Raw genomic sequence first — 26,105 nt, forward strand, 5'->3', positions numbered from 1 at the left:
CCTAGACACGAGGATAAAAACAGTACTAAAACACCTCCCTGCATTTCCAAATCACTGGAAAACTCTGCCTCTTCCCCTTAGTCTAGCTGCTTTTTTAATCTTCTCTCTGGGTAGTGTAAGTCTGTTTAGTTCCAACTGAGGTAGCTGTTGTTTAGGCTTAAATCTTTGGCTTAGCTGAGTATGTTTGTCACTGCTGGAGCTGCTGGCAGGGCAGGTCAGGTCAGGTTGCTCTTGCATCTTACTGGTTTTTCTCTGAGGGTTAAAAAATGCTGGCGCAGTTTAGTCTTCTGTAGGCTACTCTGTCGTGCTCAAATCCAGTCAAATGGTTTGTTTTGTGTTTGTGAACCACTTACTGAATTTGCTGTTATACAGGAGGACTCAACCACATGGTTAAAAACATAAAATCGTGATGTAAACTCAGTGAGAACAGGTGAGCTTTTTGAAAGTCACTTTCACTGTTGTGGAATATAATTTCTATTCTTGTCTAGCTCCTGATACATTGATGTTAAATATTTGGGGAAAGACTGCAAGAAATAACTTGCATCTTGTAAATACAAACTTCCGCACAGTGTCTAGTTTTTTTCAGGCAGAAAGGCGAGTATTTACTGTCCTATTACTGTAAGAGTTGTTGCTAGGAGTGCATCTCTGCACATTTGTTTTACTTTCCTTCACACCATGTTCTTTTCTCTCGTGTGCAGCTTTGGGACCCACCCTTTAGCAGCCCCTCCTTTTAAAGAAATTCAGATAATGTGTGCATCAACTGTTTGAAAAACACAGGGCTCCAGTTACAGCTCTCTTAGGGCTAGAGGTGTGGTTGGAAAATAAATTTCATAAGCAGTGGAGAGAGAAAGGATTTTCCTATGTGGGGAGGGGGACAGAGAAAAAACAGGGAACAGATCCTCTTCAGACTATCATGTCATCGGTATTCTTCCCCAGGGCACTGTGGAGAGCCCCAGTGTCTCTGAAGGAATTCGTGTTTTAACTCTTGAACTGTCTACTGTTTAACTGCTGGCAAAGGAGTTCGCTGGACCATTTATACTGATTTGTAAATAACTTTTCTAGCACTGGGTCATTCCAGCAGATAAAAGCAAATGTTGTGCCAGTATTTATGTATTACTTTTTTTTAAAGCACTTAATTCAATTAAATGACTTGATATGCCAACACTTCACTCCAAGGTACCTAGGTACCTTTGATGGGCTGATGGCTTTTGTGATGGGTGTGGGAGAAGCCCGGGCAAGGTATTATTTGGGCTACCCCCATGCCATTGTCTCTCTGGACTCCTTTGTGGGTGTGTGGATGAGCTTTTATCACATAATCTCATAGCTGATGTTTTTCTCAGCCTGCTTATGGGGGTTTTAAACCTACAATTTCCTTGGAGAGTGATAAAAAGTGGGAACTTTGCCTTTCCACTCCAGTAATTATTATTGTTTCATATGAAATGCACAAACATTTCAGGGATCAGAACCTGCAGGCTTACCCTTCCCTTGGTGAATGATTTAACTAGTAAGCTATAGCCATCAGCTTTCTCTTGGTCTCACACCTTTTGACCTAATGAATCTTGGGTTTCTTTCTGAACAGTGCCAGAACTGTAAAAGGAGTGGAGGGTGCCTTTCATCTCAGCTGTATGATTAAGGCTGTAACTTTGAACACCGAGGAGTCAGGAGGCCTTTTTACAAAAGGTAAGCCGTATCCCCCTGCCTTGTTCCCTTGCCTGCCTTAGTAGGGATTTGCTGAGTGTTAGACCTACTCTGAATGTCCTGGATCAGGCCTCACAGGTGATATCAGCATCTTTCTTCCAGGTTTCTGTGGGAACTCAAGCAAGAGCTGCTACGCTTCTGCGAGCTCTTCAGAAACATCAGTGTTTGTGCTGGGAGTTGCAGTGCAGCAGGCTGTGGGATGCATGGCATTTGCTGTAACCCTGCTGACCAGCATGTCCCAGAACCACTAAACATGTTACAAGGTACGTGGCAACTAGCTGCCCATGTGTAGTACAGCTGCATCCCTTCTATGCCATAAATGTCAAATATCTTTAATGCTGTGGCTCCAGTGAAACGACCACATTGTTCCAGCATCCTAGGCAAATACAAGAAATTCTTAATGTCTGATAAGACTAGGTTTTCAGGTGGAAAACAGGGACCTGACTGCAACAACTCAGCCATATGTAAGCCTTAGCTTGCGTGCTTGTTAGAAATCTATGTGCTCAGGACTATCTGGGCATACAGAGAAGGAAAATTGTAAGCTTGTAGTCAACTTTGACAGTACGCGTGTGCTTTCAGTCTCAAGTTGCTGTGAATGAGGGGTTTTTAGATTGCAGTTCTAAATGTCAGGTACCAAAAATTTTCCAAAGTCTTGTTCTGGATCTGGCCCTGAGTAGGATGACCTGGGTAATTATAGACCTCTCAGACTGACAGGGATGCCAGGCAAAAGAATAGAATCACTGATACGGGAGTTGCTTCAATAATGAATTAAAGAAAGGTAATGTAATTAATGCAAATTAACATGGGTTTGCAGAAAATAGATTCTGTCACATTGGTTTGCAATTGCATCAAAAAGATATGAAGTATGGTTACTAAAGGCGATGCATTCAGACACGTGAGGCATGTGACTTGATCACATTACATAAATCAGGGAAGTGCAATGATACAGACACCATCCAGTCCCTGGCTAAAACATTAGCTTAGGATGTCTTGAAATGTAATTTTAAATGAGGAATTGTAATTGCATATTTTCAGCAAGGTAGGTAATTTCTTGGCTGCATACTACTAAACCTCTGTTGGTGCTTTTGAAGGAAGCATACAGTCATCACAGACACTTGCAAATGTTAGAAGGATTGAGGGAGTAGTTAATAACAAAGGTGATAGGGTGGGATATCTACCAAAGAGGAGCTCCCCATGTGATGCTATGTCCAAAGGACTACCAGTGATACCTGATGCTGGCTTCAAAAGAACACATGGACCCCTGTAACTGGAGCAACATGGCTGTTTTGAAATACTTGCAATAGTTTATAAATAAGATAGTCTTAGAACTTGCTATATGTGATTAGATAGAAGGAAGTCTGGAGACACTGTATCCTTGAATAAATTAAAAAAGGGAAATGTACTAGAATAAGCTAGTTTAGTATCAGTAAGAATTGTGTAACCAAGCCAAAAATGAACTGAGCATGCCCAGAGACTGAGTTCAACTGGCGGACACGGTGAGGAAGACTATTGACAACCACCAGAGGACCCTGGAAGACCACCAATGAACACAAATGCACATATGTTAAGGACATTTGCATATATTAAGGAGTTCCAAGAATAGTATGAATATGATCATAATTTCCTAGAAATCTAACAAATATGTATATTTTGATTGCATATAACCCCTGCAGTAGAGCAACTCGATGCACACGCTAGGTGGAGTGATCCCCTGTGCGCCCAGCGCTGCAATAAAAAGTTCCTGCTTTCTAAAACTACAAATTGGGTTTTAGAGGGTTCTTAGATTTGCCGAATTATAGTATCAACAGCATGACCCCTGGAAAGATAAACAAAAAAATATTACACAGGAGTGATGATGCTGTAGTACTTCTGCTTTCCTGCTTTTAGCAACTGTGCCTGGGATGATCTCCCCAGATCTGGTGTTAGCTCCAGAACATACCAAAATAACAATCTGTTGAACTTCCAAAGAGAATATTAAAGGGTGATTTGATCATAATCTGCCATTACCTCTGTTCAGAAATGCCTTAAGAAGGCCCTTTCATCGAGCTTGGCAGTGCTAGAAGGTGACATTAGGTTAAATTAGAGGCAGGGTGAGGTCCCTTCCTACCCAAAGTATTCTGTGATTCTTTTTCTAACAGATATGCTGTAGTTCAAACAGGATGAAGTGTGGCAAAATGATGTGGCCTATTTTATTAAGAAAGCTGGACTAGAAAGTCACAAAAGGTTGGACTAGATGATCCCTGAAGTCCCTTTCAACCTGGGATTCTGTGATTCTGTATGAAAAATCCAGTTTGTGAACTCCAGTTCCCTGAAGATATTGGTGCTGCCCACAGTTTCTTCACAGCCAAGACTATAGAGGGTTTAACAGCTGTTATCTCCTTGGTTATCTGTAGATATGCACGCAGAGTTTGTCTCATTCCTAGTCTGTGTATTTTTGCATATAGTCACACACAAAGGATTGTGAGCTGGGATGATTCACTTATGATAGTGTACCTATATAATAACTTCAAAAGACATTATTGCTGATATACACTTAGTGTTTTACTTAAATGAAAATTTCAGGTTCCCTCTGAAAGCATAGCAAAGGTACACTATGATTTTTTGTGTCTGAAAAAGAATCGGGAGCAGAATGGGAAATTTATACAGAGGAGTGAATACTACAGAAAGATGCTGTTCTCTTGGGTTTTTTTCTGATGCTGAACTTGTGTTACAGAACTCCAGGTTCATTGGAATGAGAAAGTCAAATTTCTCCATTAATATTTTAAACATTTGTTGGTACAAACATCATGGTTAAGAACAAAAGCAGTTTATATATCTCTATCGTCCACTCCCGACATTGACAGGAAGGAAAGGCTCTGTGTTATTGTGCTATCAAATGTAGAGAGGCAGCTCAGAAAAAACGACATATACAGAGAGTACATATATTTCAGCAATGTCTTGCTGTGAAGCTATCAACAATTAATAAGAGATTCCAGTGTAATAAACCAAAAAATGAAAAGTTTTAGTAGCTCTTCTGAAGAGACTTACTAAATGCTACGATTTGATGACATGTCACTTAACAGCTTCTGTAATGTGCTGGTCTCAGTGCTAAATCAAGACAGCAGTGTCTAATGGCTGAATCTAGTATGACATCCCAGAAAGCTGTTGAAATCACCGTTTCTATGGAAATTTCTGCAAGGGAAATCCAGGGGGCTGAATGGATGTGCAAAAGTATGCATGAAAAGAAGTATTTTTATGCAGCATAGCAGGTTTTCAGGGATGTTGCTGAGACGGGTCGAGTGAGGTGCTAGTGTAAATCATTCCAGGTGCTGGTAACTTATTAAAGAGCTGACTCCGCTTATCAGCAGAGGAAATGACCACAAAAGGCTGGTACTGGAAGATGAAAGGAGGGAGGAAGGGCAGAAGTAGTTGAAAAGAAGAGAAAAGAGCCAGCAGCTGCTACAGCCTGACTAAAAAGTGAGTTTGTTTGTTTCCCTTGTTCAACTGAATTTATTCATGATCCCATTGCTTAGAGAACTGCTTCAACCAGAGTTGCTTCTATCAAACAGTGTTGTAGCACGGTATTCTCCTGATTCAGTCTGGAGCTAAATTATGCAGGACAGGTCATCTGGTATCGAGGTGGTCAAGTGACTGAGGGAGATGAAGGCTGAAGTCTACCAGTATGCTGTTTTTCAAGGGACAGAGAATCCCTGCTGGGCTACGGCTTGAAGCGATCTGGCTAATTGCATAGGAATTTACCCAGTGTTTCAAGGTGAAATGGGCAACCTACAGTCGTGCAGCTTTCTGTCTCCAGGAATTGGCTAAAATGAAAGATGACATCCCAACAGTAACTATTAAGCCAGCTCAGATGTTGCAATACTCAGATCAAAGGTCTACAGAGATCTGGAACACCTATTCAGGGCTTCAGCATCTGTCATACACGCATATAAACAAATGACAGCTCACATTAGGTGAAAAACAACTGTACAGTGAGTTTGAGTGTATGAATATTTCAAAGCAGCTATAATTCCAACGTTACATGCAAAACAATGGTGCTTCCTTGTATTGAAAATCTTTCCTTCCTTTGTTGTGAGTCAAAAGTTTAGCGAAACTGATGTATGCCAAATTTATTTGCAAAAGCTGGAGTAGATTAAAAAAAAAAAAAAAAAGCTAGGAGTAGCTAACAATAGTGACACATAAGGGACTGTACTGCTCCCAGCTTTAAACGTATGAGATAATATCAACATCAACGTTGTCTCAGGAAACTGTGGATCAGGCTCCTGGCCAGTTAAGTTACAGAAACGCAAGGCACCAGGATTTCACTTGAAATTTTGAGGGTTATCAGGAAAAATGGTTAAGAGAGGGAGAGAAAAATAGCTTTGTGTTTACCTTTTAGGAGTCTCAATTCAGCCCATACAAACCTTCATGGATTATGTCCTATAGATACGTAACAACGGTGAGGCAGGCCCTCAGCTGATGCCAAGTATTGTAGCTCCATCTGAGTTTTCTGGAACCACATGTATTTCTTGAGGCTGAAGTCGCAGCCCTAACGAGAGTTTCTACTTTGCCTTCCACCTGCAAGCGTGCAGAAAGGCAGCGGGGTGTCGGATCACCGCATGGCACTGTTGCCTGTGTAAATTATTTGGCATAACAGTGTCTTAGTTCTTAGTAGTGGCTTTCAGCTGGTACTGCAAAACAGCAAAACTCATAATGTATCAGGTCAGAGGAACATGAGGACACTGATTGGGGTGGGTGTGTATTTTTCTTTTTTAAAGCAATGTTGAATAAAAATAAACGTCTATGTGAAAAGTATTTTTAAATAACATTGAATAGCTCCGAATGAAACACAAAAACAGATTGGCTGCCTAGGGGTTGTGTCCTTGCTTAATTCCACTTTAACTATATTAACAAAGGGACTACAACAGTTCAAAAACAACCAAAATGTTTCAACACATCTTTTATCGTAGCAAACATGCTGTTTTGCTTTTTTGCTCAGAAATTATTGATCTATTTTTATTCACACTTTTGAAAAAAGCTTATCTTGCCCATAGAGAAGTTCAGCCTGAAAGGGAAAATTATGAGGAATCTACAGGCAATTGGAAAATACCTGCTAGAACACAAATGGCTTGTACAGTTTTACCGCAGGCACCCCTGCGCACCCTGCCTTTTGGAGTGGGGCACACCCAGCACTACTCCCTTCTGGGGCCCAACTTTGTGTTAGGAAATCAAAATTGTTTATGTTCTTTGGCAGATTCCAGATGATGAGCAGTTGAAGGCTACTCCCATCTCCCATGTGGATCACAGACGTTTGCCGAATGCAAACTTTGGGGTTATGAACACCGGCCAAGCTCCTGAAAGGAAAATGCCCAAAGATGAAGAACATGCAAAGGGGAGCTGTGCTGGATGCTGTGAATGGTGAGTGCCATGTTGGAAGGTGCTTTGGCGCTGGGCCACCAGAGAAAGCCTGCCGCTATTTGGCCAGATCTAGGCCTGTGAATAATTCCACTGGCTTATTGTGCTTCCTCAGAAAGTGTAGAAGTTCTAGGCACCGTAGGTATGTACACATGTGGGTCCACTGTGGTCAGGACCGTTTAATTTCAGAGCAACATCTGTCTTTTTAAAAGTTATCTTCTTTAGCTGTATTTCTAGTTGGCTGTCCCATTCCTCCCAAAAAAACTTCCATCCTCTTCCAATGTCATGTTGGCATGAAAACTTAACACCCTGTAGCTCGGCCGGCCATCATTAACAGCCGCAACACCTCCTCCTCATCTAAAATTATGCCATCTCTTCATCTAAAGTTACAGTAATTAGTCACAGTGCCCGTGATGGAAGAGGGAACCCCAGGGAAATTCGGAACTGGAACGGTGTACATTCAGTTCCCACGGTTTGGTTAATTCGGGGAGGACGGATGATCCGAGCGGGCATTTGTGAGCACTTACTAGAAGAGTTGGAAGCCGGGACGGCTGAAGCAGTTGCAGAGAAACGCGCCGGGCGGCTCGTAGGCTGCGCAGGGCGCCGGCACCCCCCGGCGGCACCCGGCAACCGCACCGCGCCTTTGCCGGAGGGAGGGAAGGAGAATCCGTTTCGGGGGGCCATAGGTTCCCCCCACCCGCCGCTCGCCTCCCACCGCCGCGCCCGGACAGCCGCGGGGGCGGCCCTGCGAGGCGCCCCGCCACCCCGCCGCCGCGGGAGCCGGCAGCCGGCGACGGGGGAGGAGAGGGGAGGGGAGGAGAGGAGAGGAGCGGAGCGGAGCCGAGCGCAGAGCCACCGGCTCGCCGTTAGCCAGGCCGGCCCTGCGGGGAGGCGGCTGGCGGAGCGGGCTGGGGGCCGCCCCCGGGCCTCTCCCTCCCGCCCCCCCGCGGCATGGTCCCGCCCGCCCCGCGGCGCCCCCGCCCCGCGCCCGCGCTGCCTGGGCCAGCGGGAAGATGGATGGGCACGTCCTGGGCTGGATCGTCCTCCTGTGGCTCGCAGGTAGGGCCGCGGGCTACTGGCCGCGGGCGGGGGCCATGGTACGGTACGGCACGTCCCGGCGGCCCCGACGTGCCTGTGCCGTTCCCGGCGAGCTCTATGTTCTTCTTTAGGGCGAAAACGGGAGGTTTGGGGGGGATGCCCCGGCAGCCTGCGGGAGGGCGGCTGCGGAGGGAGCCGGCGTGGGGTGTGTGTGTGTGTGTGTGTGTGTGTGTGTGTGTGTGTGTGTGTGTCTTTTCGGGGGCGTCCCGCGCTGCAGTTTGCGGAGACCTCGCGGAGAGGGACGGTCATGCTGGGGACGGGGGGCAGCCGGCGCCTCCTACCTTCCCGGGCCTCGCCGGGGGTCCGTGGGGGCAGGTCCGAGGAGCCTCCCGTGGTATCTGTCCGCGGGGTGGGGTGCGGCGCTTGGGCCACTGTTTACTGCGACGTGGTGGGGGGAGAGGGGCGCGCTTGTGGTGGGGAAGGTGGGAGCTGGCCCGGGGAGGCAGCAGGAGCGCGGGGGGAGCCCGGCGTGTCCTTGGCCGCGGTGCAGGGGGGGATGGCGACAAGCCTCGGCTCCCCCCGCCCGCCCACGCCGGGCAGGGAACAATTGGAGGAACTTCTCCTTTCCCGGTGTCCTGGCCGCACACGCCGTCTAAGAGAGGTGTGAGAGGAGGGGGCTGCCCTGCCTTTGCCTCGGCTTCCAGGGGGGCGGGATCCGGCCTTCCCGGTGACGGTGCAGCTGTGCCCAGGCCTTCGCGAGCGCAGGACGGGACTGCCTCCCCCGGCACAGCTCGCCGACCACCTCTCGCCCGGCCGGCTCCCAAAGAGGTCGGGCAAGGCCTCCCTAAGCAAGGGGGAGGGGAGCCGGAGGGGAAAGCAGAGAGGGCTCTGCGGTGGGGAGAGGGCAGGGGGAACAAGCTGAAAAGCGGCTGGGTCTGAGAGCTGGATAGTGGGGAAAGGAGAGGGTAGGGGTTACAGCGGAATGAGAGCGGCAGGGCAGCCAAGAATCGGGGAGAAAGAGGGAGCCCAGTCAGGTCAGCGGCAGGATCTGCCTTCTCGGAGCCGGTGCAGCACCCAGGCACAGACTTTAGCAGGAGGCTTTAGCAAAAGCTGCAGCAGTCTGACTTAGCCAAGCAGGCTGGCTACAGGCTGAAAGAAGAAAGAGACACACTTGCACTAAGTGGCATATATCTCCCACCACCACCAATGTAGCCCACAAAAAAGACCTCAGGCTCTTCCCTCTTCCTATTCAGATTTAGGATTCACAAGCAGTAAATTCGGCTTTTAGTCATAACACCTCTCTCCCACCACCCACCCACCCCTTCTTGCTTTTTCACTCTGAGTCATCTTCAACACGGGTGCCTGCCTACTGCTCCCTTCCAGGGTTTCATGGCCTCATCTGGGTCTTCAGCAGCTTCCAGCTCATCCACCTTTCTTGCTTCTCTCCCTGCCTCCCTCCCTGGCATTTGCCTGCTTCCAAACATATCCCACTTCACTCAGTTGGTCTGGAGTGCCAGCGTACCCACAACTACCACTCCTTTCCTACTAGCCATAGTAGTATGCTGATAAATAGCATCCAGGGACTGGTAAAGGAGTACAGGGCATAGATAAACATGACTTTACATTCCTCCCTCTTTAAAGAGCTTCACTATCTGGACGTGTCTGGCTAGATCAGGACTTTTCCATCAAGCTAAAAGGCTCGGCTATTGACACCTTTCTCCCTCCATTAAGGGTAGTTCATGATTACTGGCAGTGACCGCTGTTTGGAGCGTGCAAGGTCTATGCAGAGAGAGAGGTTCCGCTGCAGCAACAAGACCTTCCAGTCTCCTCTAGTCTTGGGCTTTTGAGACAGGACTGTCTGCCGCTGGTGCTGTTGACTGCCGGCAGGCAAAGGCTTCTAGCAGGCAACAGGTTAGCTGTAGCCGTGTGCTGAGAGATGGAGGCAGCCGGCGTCAGCTTGCTTCCCTCAGCCTCCCGGCCGCTGCTGCCCAGTGATAGAGCAGGCTCTGCTGTCCTTTTTCATGGCTGAGAGAAAGCAAATAAGCAAAGGTGTGTGTGTGAGTGAGTGTACATGAGTGAGTGTGCATGTACATGTGTGCACAGAGAAGGGAGAGAGGCTAGCAAACATGGATTCAAGATTTTCCTCTCCCCAGTGGCTGTGCAAAGGAATGAAAGGTCTGCATCAAGGTAAGGAGCCCTAATCCAGCCAGAGTGGTACACTCCACTCTGGGAAAGAGAAGTGGGGGTTGGGAGGTGGAAGGGCCAGGGTAAGAGACAGAGTGCAAGATGGGGAGGCAGCAGGGAGACAAAAGGGAGCAAGAAAGAGAGAGAGGCTCTCGCCCCCTTCTCTCCCCTCCTCCTTCCTCTAGGTGGGCTGAGAAATTTCTAATCAGCACTCGTTGTTCCTTTTCTCCCAGCAATAATTCCTCTCTGTCCTTTGTTTGTCTTTAATTTTTGGCTCTTGCGTTTGTCTTTTGTTTGATTTTGTGCATTGTGACTTCTTACTGCAATTTCAAAAAATCCTGCGTGAGATACCGTGGATTTGGTTTGGCTTCTCTTTTTCCTGCCGTGCTCTCCCACGTGCCTAAAGCTAGTGTTTTAATAACAACAGCAAAAGGATGAAGACCAGGTCATCCTTTATTTCTTCCTGTGAAGTGACACGAGTTAGGGTGTGTGTGGGACTGCGTTCTCATTCTAGAAAAAGAAGGTACAATTTGTCAGGTATCCTTAAGCCCCTGTGTAAAGCTGGTTCTTGTAAACTACCAAGTGCAGCTTGATTCTGGAATGAATCCTCCCCTAGTGTTTACCATTGTTCTTATTAATGCTGTAATTCCTAATGCATTTAAAACTAGAGAGAAGTGTTGCACTGGAGACTGAACTCCAGTTTTACCTACAGAACAAGCAGAACAAATTTGTTTCTGCCTCACGACTCAGGCTAAACTTGGAAAGATTACAGTTAGAAGACTGTCCACATTTAAATGAGATCTCCTCTCCCTGTTAGGTAATTTTTCACCAATAATTTAGCACTTGGTACCTTTTTACTCTCCCTATGCAGAAGAGCCACTGCAATGCAATGCTGTGGTATAAAGGCAGGTAGATTTTCTACCTCTGCTTTCCCAGCCACAGTTTGGAAGTGCAGGCAGAGGGGGCATGCTGGAGCACAGTTGTGCTTTGCTGTTTCCTGGCCAACTGAGCAGACTTCTTGGGAAGGCAGGGAAATGGGTGGACTGGTTTATCTGCCTTGATTTAAAGTATTTACTCGACTTCCCTTGACTGGCTGTACACAGCATAAGCATAGTGTAACTGGGAAGAAATCTCACATTTTTCTTACCTTTAATTCCTGTGACATCGCCTTGAGTGGGACTGGCACCAGTGGAAACCCCAATGTAATCCTGAGGACAGGTATTACGGCTTGGTGTTGTGAGGCTTGGAGAGACTCTTCCCCTTTCTTTTGCTTTGTTCTCAGCCTTCTGGTGGTGACCAATTGCTGAGTGATAGTTCTGGGAATGACTTCTGAGATGCTGAACCAAGACTATAAACTGGGAGCCACGTGACAATTTTAACAACTTTCAGACAGCAATAAGACAGGGTGGATTTGATCTGGGCGCCAAAGCTGTGATAGTTCACCTGAAAACATCTAGGGTGACTTGTGTGAATGTGTGAAAGGGGCAGGTTGTAAGAGGGTGTAATGAGCTCAGAGAAGCTGGTGAAGAGAGATCGATACCTAGAAAAGCCCATGAAATGTCCTGAGTTCCTGTGAAAGCCCTTACACAGTCCCTGGCATTTCAGGACTGCATAATTCCGTAGAGAGGTCAGGAGCACGGGGTGCCTGGGAGACAGCATCACAGAGAATGGGGAAGAGCAAGGGATAGTCCAATGTCTGCTGCAGTCAGTTTGCAGAGTCTGGGCTGTGTACTACATGAAGCGTTTTTGTATTGAGGTTCTGCGCTGTGAGTGCTGGGTGTGCAAGGCCATGGTTTTCTCAGTCTGCTTTGGTTTTGCCCCTTTCCAGGTTAAGCAGTTAGGGAGCTGAAATTCTCAGTTTTGCTATGGAGCTGTAAAAAGCAGTACCATGTTTTCACCTCAGCTGCAGCTGACCTATTTAGGCATTGGTTTCTTGCTGGCTAAAAAAGTTGACAGTGGCCATGGAGCTAAAAACACAAGTCTGATAGGAACCAGGCCAAGACATCAATTCATTTCCCATAACCCACTCAACACAATCTGATGGTGATGGCTTTTGCTGATTAATTGCATGGGTTGAATTTAGTCCAGCATGAGTAGGAAGAATCTGTACAATACAATCCCAGTGATCCCACTGGCTATCCATTCACCTGTCTACACATCTGTTTATCATCTCTGACTTTTCAGTCTCAAAGCCCAGATGTTGCACTTCCTGATTCAGGCTTGATCCACTTTTGAAAATGTGGATGGTGTGACTATTCATCACAGGGGGAAAGGACGCTTTTAATTGATGCATAGTAGCCAGGCACAAAAAAGATATAGCATCCTTTTTTCCAACAGTTTATTTTGTTTGGGAAAGTGGTATAAACTACCCTAGGAGCATTATATCTTACCAATTAACGTATGCTTTTCTGCCAAAGCTCTTAGGTATAGTCTAGGATTAGGTTTCCTGAAGTGCCTCGTTCAGGGCCCAGGGACTTCAGTTCTCTTGTGTGCACAACCGCCACTCCTATCAATAAAGGCGCATAAAATTGGGGGATGTGATTTTTGTAATTTCATAGCATCAGCTGTACTGCCTCAGGCGAGTGGTAGTGTGAGCCAAATAATCGCAGAGAAAGAGATGCGATGCATGCACAGATAGGGAGACCCATGCTGACCTGAAGAATAATGTGTGAAGAATAATGTGTGCTGCCTTCTCTTGGACTCAGGTCTTACCTTATGCATAAAAGGATGCAGTCGGAGACCTATTATACTGAACTGCAGTATTTGGCTTTGCCATTATGGACAGGGATTAGTGCTTCAGATCAACTTTATTCTAATTAGATGATCTTTAAGTTCCCTTCCAACCCAAACCGTCCTATGATTCTGTTCATAAAGGCTAACTTAAGGCTGTGTGGTGAAGCTAAATCTTCCTGCGATTCATCTAGCCTCAGGGAAGCATAGGCTCCTCTGGAGGGCAACTGAAAAACAAGAGCCTAAGTTACCACATCTCAAGTGCCTTCTCTCTTTTACTCATGGAAGGCACTTAGGAAGATCAGGCTCACAAGATTCAAAGTGCCCTTACAAACATCCCTCTCTGTAACCACTTCCTGGAATTTTCTTTAATCACCACAAAAATGTATTAGTGATAGCTTGGGTGTAATGTTGATTGCATAGTTTGAATGAATAATTTGGGGATAGTTCAGGAAAAGAATCAGAAAGGAGACAAATGCACACTGCCGATGAGAAACAGACAAACCCCGTACAATTATATTTCTGAAGCATGATTATTTTTAAGCTCTTTCTCTGGGACTGTATATATATGCATGCACAGACACCTGGATTCTTTTTATTTTCTGAGAGTAAGGATATCTGTGTTTAAGATGCGCTTGATTAATATTTGCAGACCTTTTTCTGGGAATTTAGAACAAGAAAGAAGGAAAGCAAAATTGTCACGTAGTCATGAGACTCCTATGAGCTAGATTTTTCTTATGAAAGTTCAAACATTGTGAAATTCACAATGAACAAGTTACTTCTCTGCAGTGCAGGAATTACATTTCCATGATGATTTTGAAATAAGGGCTAATCTTGCTCTGTCTGCGTTAGTCAAAACACAGCAGAGCACAATTCAGCTTCTTTTCAGTTCTACTTGTATTAAACTAGACAAAGAGCTACCATGGTGCTGTCACTATGCTTGTCATTGTTTTTTTGCATCTTTTTTGCTCTGCTGTATAAACAGCCCAGAGTTCTGTCCTGTGATATATCTGAGGCTTTCCTTATCTGGGCCCGTCTCTTGAAGATTTTTGAGGTCAGCAGTTTCTTCTTGAAGTTGAGGTAGTCCTAAGCAGACCTCTATAATTCACGTACCTAGACATAACTGATGGGTGTGAAGCCACCATCTTGTCTTCAGGCAGTCGAACATCCTGTTGGCCTTTCTGATGGACGCTGTTACAGCAGTGACGTATTACATGAATAGATTTCGATCATATTTTTTTGACAGAGGAAATAACAGGTGTGTAATTTCCCAGTTCAGCCATATATAATTATATATAATTTTACTTAAATAGATCTAGAGTTTCCACTGCTCCAGCCTCTCAGTCTGAGGCACTGTGTTGCTCTTAAATGCTATTTCTGGAAAGGATCCTAAAAGAATGCTTTAAAAGTTAATAAAGAGCTCGGGATAGGATATAGAAGGTGCCAGATAATTTACTGCACCTCTCCCAAATGGTTTGGGGTAGAAAAAGAATTCTTGTGTTTTTGCAAAAGCTGCTTTTCTTTTCTTTTCTTGATATAGATGTTCACATGGGGGTGGGGTGGGGAAAGTTAGTCAGATGAGAATTTGCTAAAGCTCAGCTAATCATTTATTAAAGCAGTCCTTGGCTTGCCAAACTCATTAATCTCATTAGCAGGGAAGGAGGGCTATGGTGCATGGTTGGCTGAAAGCACTGCGTTTACTAAGCAGCGTACTTCGTTCACAAGGGAAAGATTTAAATATTCACTGTGTCACTCTTATCCCTGAAGCTGAAGTAATGTGATGAGTCACTTGACCAGCCTGTGTCACATGCTGGCTTTGGCCACAGACTGCGTGGGGTCAGGCACAGAGTTGCCAGGTACAGGTCTGACCTGGACCCACTCATTTTTCAAGGTGTTTATGTTTCTTGCATTCAGATGCAACCCAGGAAGCATGGGTCTCTGGAGAGGAGAGAGTAAGACAATGTCACCACTTGGTTCACCTTAAGAAGCAAGTGGTGACGTTCTCTTAGTGCCACATGGCCCCTCTCGTCCCTGGGAATGGGAGGCCTGGCAGAAGCGTCCCAGCTGCCACTTCTTGAGTTAACTCTCTGCCTAGGCCTCGGGAGAGTGGGGAGGAGCTGCCTCATGCTCTTGCCTCTTCTGTGGGAGCATCTTGTTGGGACCCCAGCTGTGTTTTGCAGTAGTCTGGAGAACACCCACACTTCAGCGTTTGGATTTGGGTCCAGGCACTTCTAGCAAAACTAGTGACATCTCCTGTGCATCTTCCACATGGCACAAGTACGATATGCATAATGCCATGCATTTGTTATATGCATAATATAGCATTCCTGTGCAAATGCTATAGCACCCTTGTGTGCTGCAAGCCTTCATGTAGTAGTCCCAAGGGCCAAATCCTGCCTAGATCAGTAACTCTTTGTTAGTATCAGCAGCCATCTTGCCTCTCTGAAATATGCTTTCCCCTAGATTCTGTCCATACTGTGTTTTTTATCCCCTGACTGATGTTCATAGACTTAATTGTGATTTACAGTTTGGGTATTGATAAGTTGCTGAAATGAATATTCAGTGTTGGTCCAACCTCTCAACTTTCCTTTGGTCCTGGCTCCTGATCATGAGATCTTCGCTTGCTTTTGCTTTTCAGGTCTGCAGCTGTCTCCAACTTGTCCTTGTCCCTTCACGCCTGCTGTTGTCATACTGTTGATGCATTTATTGCTCTCAGTCTGCTTAAAGCTCCAGTGCTTTAGTCTATGCCTTTTTTTCACCCATCCTAAAGATATCTTCTGTCATTTCACTTCCTTTTGCCAGCTTCCATCTTCTTTTCATCTCTAGATTCTGGAGTGAGTGGTTTATTTTTGCTGACTCCATTTCCTCTCATCTCTACATCATTTCTTGATCTCCTGCAACGTGGATCCAGCCCTTTGAAATTATTTTGACCTGGGCTGGGACACCACCTTCAGCTTCTTCCAGCTGAGCGTAAGCTTTCTGCTTCAATGATTGTCATCCTGCTTCTCCTTCTGCTTCCTATACTTACCCTCATGCTTTATCCTTACTCTGTTTTCTGCTTTCTTGGCATTTGCCCTTCTCTCCTACTGCTTCCTGAACTGCCACCGTCAGGCTCTGTTGCCCCTCAGCTGCTGAGTGTCCCTGGTTACAAACATTCTCTTTCTTAGATGGCCCCCTGCTTGCTCCTGGGCTGTTTCTGTTCCTCTACAGGCTGGCACATCCCTGCTTGGGAAAGTGTCAGTGTGTGTTTCCAATGTTGTGTAAGTGCTCTCAGTCATTGCTGCTTGCAGTGCAAGGAGGAAAGAAATGAAGGGCATGCGTGGGAGGTTTTGGCCATTGCCCTGTGGAAAGATGGAGTACCTCACTCTCCTGAGGGATCTCTGCCGATGTTGCTTACTGACTCTTGGGTTCTCCCAAAGCTACACAAGGATGTGGCAGCGGTCCCATGCATCTTCTCTGAGGCCTTAATACATCAGCTCCAGACTGCAGCTCTCCTGTCAGCTGGGAGATAAACATTAATGTGTTGAGTTCCATCTCCTCCCTGGGAATGTGAAAAACTTGAGTGTTTGGGCCATTTTTCTCTGCACCTCCTACGTGGAGCAATTTCCCTCGGTGCTACACGCCAGCCCTGGCAGGAGCTGTGCAATTTGGATCCATTCCTTCATGCATCTCTAGAGTTTGGCAGAGCAAGCAGCACTAACTGGGCACCAGTGCACAACGGGCTGGGCCAGGCACTGTGTGCTGCCTGACTTTCAAAGAGGAGGTGTGATGCCACTGAAACTGGGAGGGGGGTGACTTAGTCTGCATTGGGATTGTTACAAGCTCAGGATCTGGCCCCTCGGCTGACCTGCTATAGCAGAGGATTATGGCCATCCCTAAAATATCTCTTCCTTATCTGTGAACCTGCCACAGAAGCCGTGAATCGTCACACCGTTGTGTTAGGGTCTCTACAGAGCGTAAGGATACCACACCTGAGCCTTCAGCCCCATCGTGCTGTATTTCTCTTTGTGTCTGTAGGCTATGAAAAAAGCAAACTTATGCTGCCAACATCTGTGCTTACATACATTGAGGAGTGTTGCACCCTAGCACCTGAAAGAGATGGACATTTTAATTTTATGTATGTGGGGAGAATGATGCTATGATAAAATGCAGTAGCTCCCTCTTCAAGCAGTGCCAAGGCATATGACACTCATGTTTTTGTTTTTTAGCTGAGATGGAAGGGTTGCAGGTCACCGTGCCTGAGAAGAAGAAGGTGGCCATGTTGTTTCAGCCTGCTCTGCTTCGCTGCCATTTCTCTACTTCTTCCACCCAACCAGCTGTGGTCCAGTGGAGGTTTAAATCTTACTGCCAGGACCGGATGGGAGAAGCTTTGGGTATGGCGACTTCTGGTTTACAAACGATGAGCAAGAGGAACCTGGACTGGGATCCCTACCTGGACTGTGTGGACAGCAGGAGGACAGTCCGTGTCGTGGCCTCCAAACAAGGATCTGCTGTCACTATAGGGGACTTCTATAAGGAAAGAGATGTCAGCATTGTCCACGGTAACTCTTCTATCCCAGTAATGCTCGGTGGGGGTTGGAATGGGCCCTTAGCAATTTGGGATACTGGAGGCTGCTGGTAATTGTTCAGTTAACTGCCTTAGAAAAGGCTGCTGAAAGGGAGCTGTTGTATGTCAGAGATTTAGGATTCAACCAACCAGCTCTAGACCCAAAGGTCATTTCCTCTGGCACCTCTCTTCATCCGACTCCATGTAGGTCTCCAACCCTGAGACAGTATTCTTTTCCTTTTGATGAAGTAGGTTTTTATTCCTGGCTTCTGCATATTGCTCTGTGTATAGATTTTCCTTAACAAAGGGGTGCCAGCAAGAGAAGTATGAATTCAGTCTCTCCAGGCTAGGTTTTTCTTCCTTGCAAACTCCACTGATTTTTTCCCAGTTCCAAAATACCAAAATTGTCCTGTATCTCATGTTTGCTCAACTCTGGACTTCACCAGCTTACCCCATCATGAACCTAAAGCTACACAGCCTTGGGCAGTGTGAAAGGAAGAGATTGCTGTGGGGTGAAGTCAAGTTGGTTAGAGATGGGGGGTGGCAGGGTCTGTAAACATTTGGTCTGGAAGGCTGTATGAGAAACCTTGTCCCTCAGAAGTGCAAGGCTTCTGCTTGACTTGGGAGGGCACCTAGTCAGAAGTGGAGACAACTTGGTGTGGAGAGCATGTGAACAGCCTCAGTGAGGGGGAGTGTTTTCCTTTGTCTCTGTGTAACCTCTTGAGCGGGTGGCTGAAGTGCTGTAGAAGACACACAGTCTAAGCCCTTCTTGCACGGCACGAATACTATTGGGACCCCAGGCCTTAGGTGACTGGAAGGACAGAGTGTGACATTAGTTATCCCTTCTGCTCTCAGCACTTGCAGAGTGAGCCGCCTCTGCGGCATTACCTGTCTTCCCACTTACCAGCCACAGAGTCCTGAGCCTTTTTTTTCCTGAGTACTGTGATATTCTGGCTAACCCCCCTTCTTAGTAAGGAAATGAAATAGATTTTGGACATGGAGACGGACCTGGTGCTTTCATCACTTTACTCTTCCTATAGGTGTTGGAGGGAAAGCCTGACTTTTCTTTTTTGCCTTTCAGATGCAGACCTTCAGATTGGGAAGTTGATGTGGGGAGACAGTGGACTCTATTACTGCCTTATTATCACACCGGATGATGTGGAGGGCAAGAATGAAGAATCAGTGGAGCTGCTTGTGCTTGGTAAGCCCACTTGCCAGATTGCTTTTTCAGCAGATAGCTGATGTATCTTTCCTCTGCTCCCTTGCTTTCTCTATATATCTGTGCACCATATTACTATGGGTGTAAGATCTATGTAAAACAGTGCCCGCAGTACCTTCACCATTGCCTTGCACCTTGTGTAGTCATTCACACCTAGGCAGTGGGTGGCAAATGCTACCAAACCAGAATAGTAATGTTTACACCCACACTGCTCACACGTTACACAGGCGTAAATGACTACAGAAAGTGCAGGGCTGTGGAAAGTCAGAACTCCTGTTTTTAAGGCATAAAACAATAAACTTGCAGCAAAGTGAACACTTGAGAGAGAATCCTTTAAAAACAGACACCCATAAGACATACAATTATATGATTTTTGCAGTCCTTTAACATTCCCTTTGTCCCACTCTTTTGACCTGTGAGGATGTCAAGAAACACTGTGTTTTTCTGCTTGTGTGTGTCAGTTCGGGAGATTTTTCTGTCTGCCTAATTATACTTGTCCAGTTAGAGGTGCAGTTTCACAATCACCCTAATCAGATCTAAGCTGTTGCTGCCGCTAAAAGGACCTGTCTTCTCTGTGGTATGCATGCTTGGCTCTGTGTTTCTTTTAAGCTCCCTTGAGCAGCCTGGTGAGCAGGATCAGTTTCTTTCCAATTTGCAAGGTTAGCTTTCAGCATTGGCTTCCACAATCCAGCTCACTGTGAAGGTTGAAAAAGTACCCATCCCAGCTAGGGGGAAAAAAAGCAGAGTGGAATGGGCCTTTCAGGGGTGTTTGTTGACACTGCCTTGAGCCAGTTGTAATATGTCACCCCTGGGCTGCCTCAGGAGAGTAAGATGAGTTAAGACCTTAAGACTTGCTGACACCAATGTTTGTCTGGTCAGCATACTCGCATAGTTCTTGGGTGTATAGATTGTGTACATCCTGTGGAAGAAATGTTAAAAAGCTTGGGCCTGTAGTGTGTAGGTGATATGTAGAGACATATGATAGAACATGTCTGTTAAGTGCTCTTGCTCTTGTGGATAAGTTCAGAGTTTAATTGGTGTTTATATTTGGAGCTGTAGTTGTCATCACAAAGTAAACCAGATTGAATGGCTTGTGTGGTTGACTCTAACAGTGCCATCACCTCCCCTCACTCCTTCAGATGTCATTCAGGCAGTGGACAATTGGAGAACTGGTCCCTCCAGAAAACAGTGTCATAGCCCTGTCTAAGTCCACGGTGTGAGTGTGTACCATATGCTAGTTAATAACAGGCCCAAGACTGACCTGTGTTAGTTTAGGTGAGGTTACCTCTGCCAGGTGGCAGTTGTAGCTGTTATGTAGCCTCCCCAGAGGAGCTGACTGTGGTGGCATGGTGATGGACTGCTGAATTTTGTCCCTTCTTCACCTTCCTGTCCAGGATTTGGTGTCTTCTCTTATCTGTATCTACAACTGTGCTCAGATACCAGTGATGAGACAGTGTCATGGTAACAGGAAGAATCTGTTTTTCAGTGTGTACAGAAGGCTATGTGGGGGGAAAACAAAGAAATCCCTACCTCTGAGGCTGGCTTGGTGATGTCCCCGGCCCCAGTTCATTGTGGTTATATTGGGAGGAAACACACAGCTTAGGCTGTGTTACCTTGACTGCATCTGCTTTTCTATTCACTACAGCCCGTGGGTCTGACCTTGCACTTTGTGCAGCGCTTTTCTAAGTTTGGCAGCAGCATGAAAGCGTAGTTGTCGTGGGCATACTTTTTTCTGCCTCATGCTGTTTGGCGCAGCTTGTGTGTATTTCTTTTCCTGGGTAGTGTGTGCAGCGGCAACATTCCAGCTTTCGGAGTGATTCTAGGTTACCTACCCATTTTCCTTCCGCCCTTCCTTCCGACCTTCCTTGACATTTTTTATTTCATCCCACTGCTGTTTGCTGCTGTTTGGGTGGAATGCAGATTCCATATTAGAGCGGTTGGAACAGCGGAGGGATAGTGTCTGTGAGAGACACTATGATTCCCACAGCACATTGCTGTTTGCTCCCTGCTGAGAGTGGTCTTTCAAATATCATTTACATTGCTTATTTTGGGGCTGCTGCATGATTTAAGCATAGATTAGGCTTTTGCATAGAGCAGAGGTTCTACCCACTCATGTTATGAGTGAGGGAAGACGGAAAAACCAGAACGGAAAAGGGAATAGGAGAATATCCCTTCTGGTGGTTTCATGTTAATGCCAAGATGAAAGGTGTGTTTAGGTTAAAGAAAGATACTCCTGGACAGGGCAGTTGAATATCATGTAGAAACCTGGAAAGGTCCGAGAGGCAAAAATGGTAGATACCCAATAACATCAATAAATTAATGAAAATTTGCTTAGCTAAACGTGGAGTAATGTGCTTTTATACAGTGAATTGCACCATTAGAAATTGATCAAAACCTACTTTACCACAACTTGGAGCAAAATCCAAAACTTGAGCAAATTACAGCATTCCTTTTTTCTTAGGGAGCTATCACAGAGACTTCCAGTGAAGTTTAAGTAGCCAGTCAGCCTGGGTTGTGATGGGATTGCATGTTGAGTTCGGTCACCTGGATGTGTCATGCTGACACACAAAGAGGCTGGAGAACTCTAGATAGCATCAGAGAATCCCATGTGCTGTCTTCATTTCAGGCCTATTTCAGAAAAACACATAAGCATTTATTTATATCCATTTGCGCTCAACAAAGCTGATAGGATTTATAAAGCACACCTGATGTTAGGCATGTGCTTTTGTGCTTTGCTGAAAAGACTATTCAGTAGGTTTTGCTTAGTCAGGGACTTTAACCCTCTCGAACGGAATCAGTGCAGGCAAGGGAAGAGGGATAGTAACCTCTGTGCCTCAGAAACACAGGAGATTGGCTGGTAATGAATGTCCTGTACAGTAAGGAAAGAATTTAAATTAAAAAGTACTATTTCTGGTAGCATTTGGAATATTCAAAGGGGGTCTAGCATGCTGGAAGCTGTATGAACTCTGCTGCTGCTGCAGCAGGACTAGACTAGTACAGACCTTAGCAATTCCACAACAGGAGTCAAGTGATGGTCTCAGCATTCATGTTTTACTAGAAATGTAGAACTCTTTGCTGACATTACAGCTGCGCTAGTGAATCCATTTGGAACTTTATACATTTTTATTTTTTTAGAACTAATGTGATTGAATCAAAAAGGCTGAATCCTAAATTTAAGAAAGTCTGCATTTCTATCTTAGCTAGCAGCTGAGTGTCCTGCTTCTTGGAAACACAGACAGTGCTATTAATCAAATGTTATTGGTAGCTCCTGTGCACTGCTTTTTACATGAGAATTCAATGGGCTTCAGCAGAGTCATTCATTGCAGCCTTTGTTGAAGGGAACTGCAGATGTACCAGCACGGTGGATGCAGGGTGCCTGGAGTAACCTTAGAATCAGAAGTACAGGGCAGTGTCAGTGGATACCCCATCCTAGATTCATGTGACCCAGTTCACATCAGGGAAGCAGTCTAGCTTAATTGCATGAGATTGCATATAACCCAGTAAGCCTTTCCAAGAGCCGAAATTTACTAGTCAGGTAAGGGTCCTGTGAAAGCAGCTATATTGCTCCCTTCCGAAGGTGGTACAGCTGTAGAGCCATGGCTGTATGTACAGCTAGGCACAGCTGGCTACTCTGAAATGCGTAGGTCTGTGCAAGCTCAGCAATGCGTAGGTCTGTGCAAGCTCAGCAATGTTTGCATTACAAGATTTTACATAGCTAAGATATGCTTCATGAAACACTGGCTTCAGTCCCAAGGACATGTCAGGTTCCTGGAAGAGTCAGGAAAGTGATCTGCTAATCCCGGTAGTTGGTTTGATACTTTGGTTAGTTATCCATGTGTTTTGCTAGACAGCTATTGCCCGCTTTTTTCCCTATCCAATTTGTCAGCTAATACTATATAAATGATATAATAGTGAAATATTATTTCAGAATTATTCTTTTAGAAGCTGCAGCTTTTACCATTGTTAGCTTTAAATAACAACGATTAGAACTTGAGTGTTTTGTTATTTTTCTGAAGTCAGCTAGCACGCAACACTGGGTAACTGGCATCTTTGGTAGTTTGTATTACCAGCCAATACTGATATAGGCTAAAACCAAACTGTATCAAGTCTAACACCCATAGGTAGGAAAGAATGTAGATACGTATACACACAGCATATTGCACAGTAATTAATGTACTAATACAGACATGCGTTGGCTTTCAGAGAGGATAAATCTACTGGGACGTGTGTGTATGGCATGCAATGCTAATAAGACAGTTCTTACTCAGCAAAGTGACTCAATAGCTGGTATAAATATAGCCAGATTTGGAGTCTCTTGTGCGCCAGGAGAGACTGTATTATAAAAGTTGATGTGGTTTCAGAGACAGAAAAGTTCTTGGCAAAATTTTCCCTTACAAGACGATGGTTTTAGGATTTCACTCTGTTTTGCTGAAAAACTGCCAGTAGCATCCGAGCCAGTACTTGGTCACAGCGGTTGGCAGAGATGTCAGCGCTGTTGGCCATGTGTCGGATGAGAGCGCCAGATCTCACCCAGGGAGGTGTCTGAGCAACTTCATGGGGAGGGCTCTCCGACCTTGAGCTGCACCTTTGTGACCAAAGGCAGATAATGCCAGCAGGCGAAGGAAGTGATTGGCATGGGAGCCCTCCACTTAAAAGTCCAGGAAAGGAGTTGATGCCAGGAAGGCCGCTGGTGTCCCCCCCAAAGTGCTCGTCCTGTCCTCATTAGGTGCTGCTGCCCTGCCGCAGACCACTGTGCTGCCACCTTTGTAACCTGGGTCCAATCCCCCTCGTCCTAGCCCAGGCTACTCCTAGTTATTTATTTCACGCCATTTAGAAGTGCTACTTGTTGCCAAGGTTTTTTTACCCCTCTTTTCCTCCTTATTTGCCAGCGACAGCCACACGCTGCTCACAAAGGAGACTGGTGTGATTAAAAGACCTCCCTTACTAAGGTAGCCATGGCAACAGCCTCCTTGGAGGTCTTTGTTGCCTGCTAAAACTTTGATCTCCAGGAAGGGCTGCTGCTGTTTCTCCTTCCAATTGAAGAGAAGGATGGGAAGGAAGGATAAAGTTTACTCCGAGCAGAGGGAACATGGAGCAACTCATTGCAGAGCCGTACTCTCCCAGTAAATCTCACAGCAGCTTCCTTGAATGAGTATCTGATTTACAAGGGCCACACTTCCTCTCCTGCACTTTCGAGCCTCTTCTCAGGGCAGTGTCCTTTGCAAGGGACCTCTTTCTGTGGCATGGCTTGGCAAGTTTTTCCACTGTTGAGGAAGAAATAGTTCCCTCTGTACCTGCTGCCTCCTGTGGTCCCACTGCTTGCAGGTAGGGCTGCAGAGGCAGCCCCCAACAGGGAAACTGATTCAACAGTTATTCCCATATTTACCCAATATTTATCACATTTATGCAATTGCCAGTATTTACCATATTCCCGTATTTAACCAATTGCTGTGTTCCTGACTGCACCTGCGCCTACTTTATTCATGCCGTCATTTCTTTTCAGCTGCACCACTTACCCTAATTATTTTTGTGTCTCTTCTCTGCAGACTCTCTGTTAATAGTCTGCTTGACTCCAGGTCCTGCCTGATCTGCTGCTATTTGCTCTTCTGCAAATCTGCTATCTGCTCTTCTCCCCTCCTCCTGCCTATTAACTCCTGTCTTCACTCTCCTCTTCTGTATCTCTGCACCTTCTGGACCTTCTCTGCACCCCCTCAGCTTCTGCCTCTTCCATTCCTCCTCCCCACCCTCTCCTGCTACGCTCTGCTGGTGCAGACTGGGGGCCTGCAGGCTCCCTTGCGCTTTGGGGCTGGTTGGGGCCTGGGGTGTGTGGGTGCCCGGTGGGAGGCTGCTGTGGGTGGGTAAAGCCCCACAGCAGCATGGTGGGAATAGAGACAGGAGCATGTCCCAGATCTGTACTGGAACAAGGACGAGCTCCTAGCTCCAGCAGAGCCACCCGAGACAACCCTGGAAAATGGGGCCATCATCTATTCCCTCTTTACCCCGGGGGTGTCTGCTGGGACTTGGTGGTGAGAGCTGGCACAGAGGACACGTGCCTTTTGCAGGGGTGCAGAGCTGCGACTTGTCAGCTGTGCCTGGCCATGTCACAGAGTGCCTGCTGTCCTCTTTCTCAGGCAGGTGGAGCCACCATGCAGAGGTGCTGTGGCCAGGTGGTCTCTTGGCCGGGCGTTTTAGTGAATTGTTTTCCCCCCCCACCAATTGCTTTGTAGCCCCAGCCCTCCACCTCCAAGTTTCCTTAGAAAAAACACAAAAGAGGAGGTAAGTGAGGTGAGCTTAGTGCTCACAGAAGGAGCAGCCTGGGCACAGAGAGCCAGGGGGTTAGTGGCCATGATTGCTGTGGCCTCCTCCCGATGGCCTTTCAGCTGCAGGTCCGAAGGAAGGCCTTGCTCACTGGACCACTGCCCTATCTGCCCTGGCTTTGGGCACTGTGCTGGCCCAGTCTCCCCACCACCAGTTACTGTGGGCTTTGGGGCGCGCCCGTGCCCAGGCCAGTCTCGCATGGGGCAGGCAAGTGAGGGTCAGCGGCGGCCCTTGCCCCTGCAGAGCCGCCCTGTCCCTGCGCCCGCTGGCTGGCGGTCTGGGTGCTTTTGCTCCACTTGTTGCTGGCGTTGGGAGGAAAGTCTTCAATGAGGGGCAGCGCGGGGAGCCTCCCGTCGCCGTGGCAACCACGGGCAGCCTGTTGGCTTCACCCGCTCGGGGGAAGCGTGCGGTGGGGGGAAGGGTTATCAGTGGATTAATTCCACCCAGGACCAGGATAGGGAAGGGGGAGAGCTGGGGTGCACTGAAAGCTGCTGGGGGCACGGCAGTCCAGAGGCAGTCTTTGTGCTAGTCAAGGTAGCAGAGTCCAGGCTGAGCCATGGTGGGGTTCACCACTGCCTTGGGCCCTCCTGGGCTTTGTGCGGCTCTGGGGCCCCCAGGGCTGTGCAAGCCCCACTGGCAGGGGGAGCAAATTCCCCATGCAAATACTCAGCAGAGCTGAGTGAGGCAGCGCAACCAGGGAAACACTTGACTGCTCCTAGGTAGCACAGAGGAACTACTTTGACTGTCTTTGTAATGAGTTACCGAGTTCTCAAGCACTGTTAGTTTTGAGGGCTTATTCCCCCTTGAACAGGTGGTTCCTCCTGGGGATCAGGAGGCACCATAAGACCCAGCACTAGCAGGGATCGAGGCTTTTCAGGTAGGTTTAAAATAAAGCAGGCACCTGTTCGGACTCATGAGATGGAGCTTCTGTTCTTTATAGGTGTCACTCCCTTACCTCTGGTACCACAAATCCCAGCCCTA

General features: G+C 46.8%; 1 protein-coding gene across 7 annotated transcripts in view; it reads left to right on the plus strand.

Moving 5' to 3' along the window:
• The first annotated feature begins 7,001 nt into the window (after positions 1-7,001).
• Positions 7,002-26,105, plus strand: part of ILDR2 (immunoglobulin like domain containing receptor 2) — a 36,664-nt gene continuing 17,560 nt past the window's right edge. For 5 of the 7 annotated variants that reach the window (XM_064469122.1, XM_064469132.1, XM_064469140.1 and 2 more), the window contains exons 1-3: positions 8,027-8,148; positions 17,250-17,582; positions 18,669-18,788. In XM_064469122.1, coding sequence (XP_064325192.1) covers positions 8,103-8,148; positions 17,250-17,582; positions 18,669-18,788 — 499 coding nt within the window. In that variant the 5' untranslated portion in view covers positions 8,027-8,102. Of the gene's footprint in view, positions 7,093-7,905; positions 8,149-17,249; positions 17,583-18,668; positions 18,789-26,105 lie in introns of those variants that run through there. The other 2 variants (XM_064469113.1, XM_064469167.1) reach the window with 2 other exon arrangements.

This window comes from Phalacrocorax carbo, chromosome 1 (assembly GCF_963921805.1).
Source record: "Phalacrocorax carbo chromosome 1, bPhaCar2.1, whole genome shotgun sequence".
In the NCBI taxonomy this organism is placed as follows: Eukaryota; Metazoa; Chordata; class Aves; order Suliformes; family Phalacrocoracidae; genus Phalacrocorax; species Phalacrocorax carbo.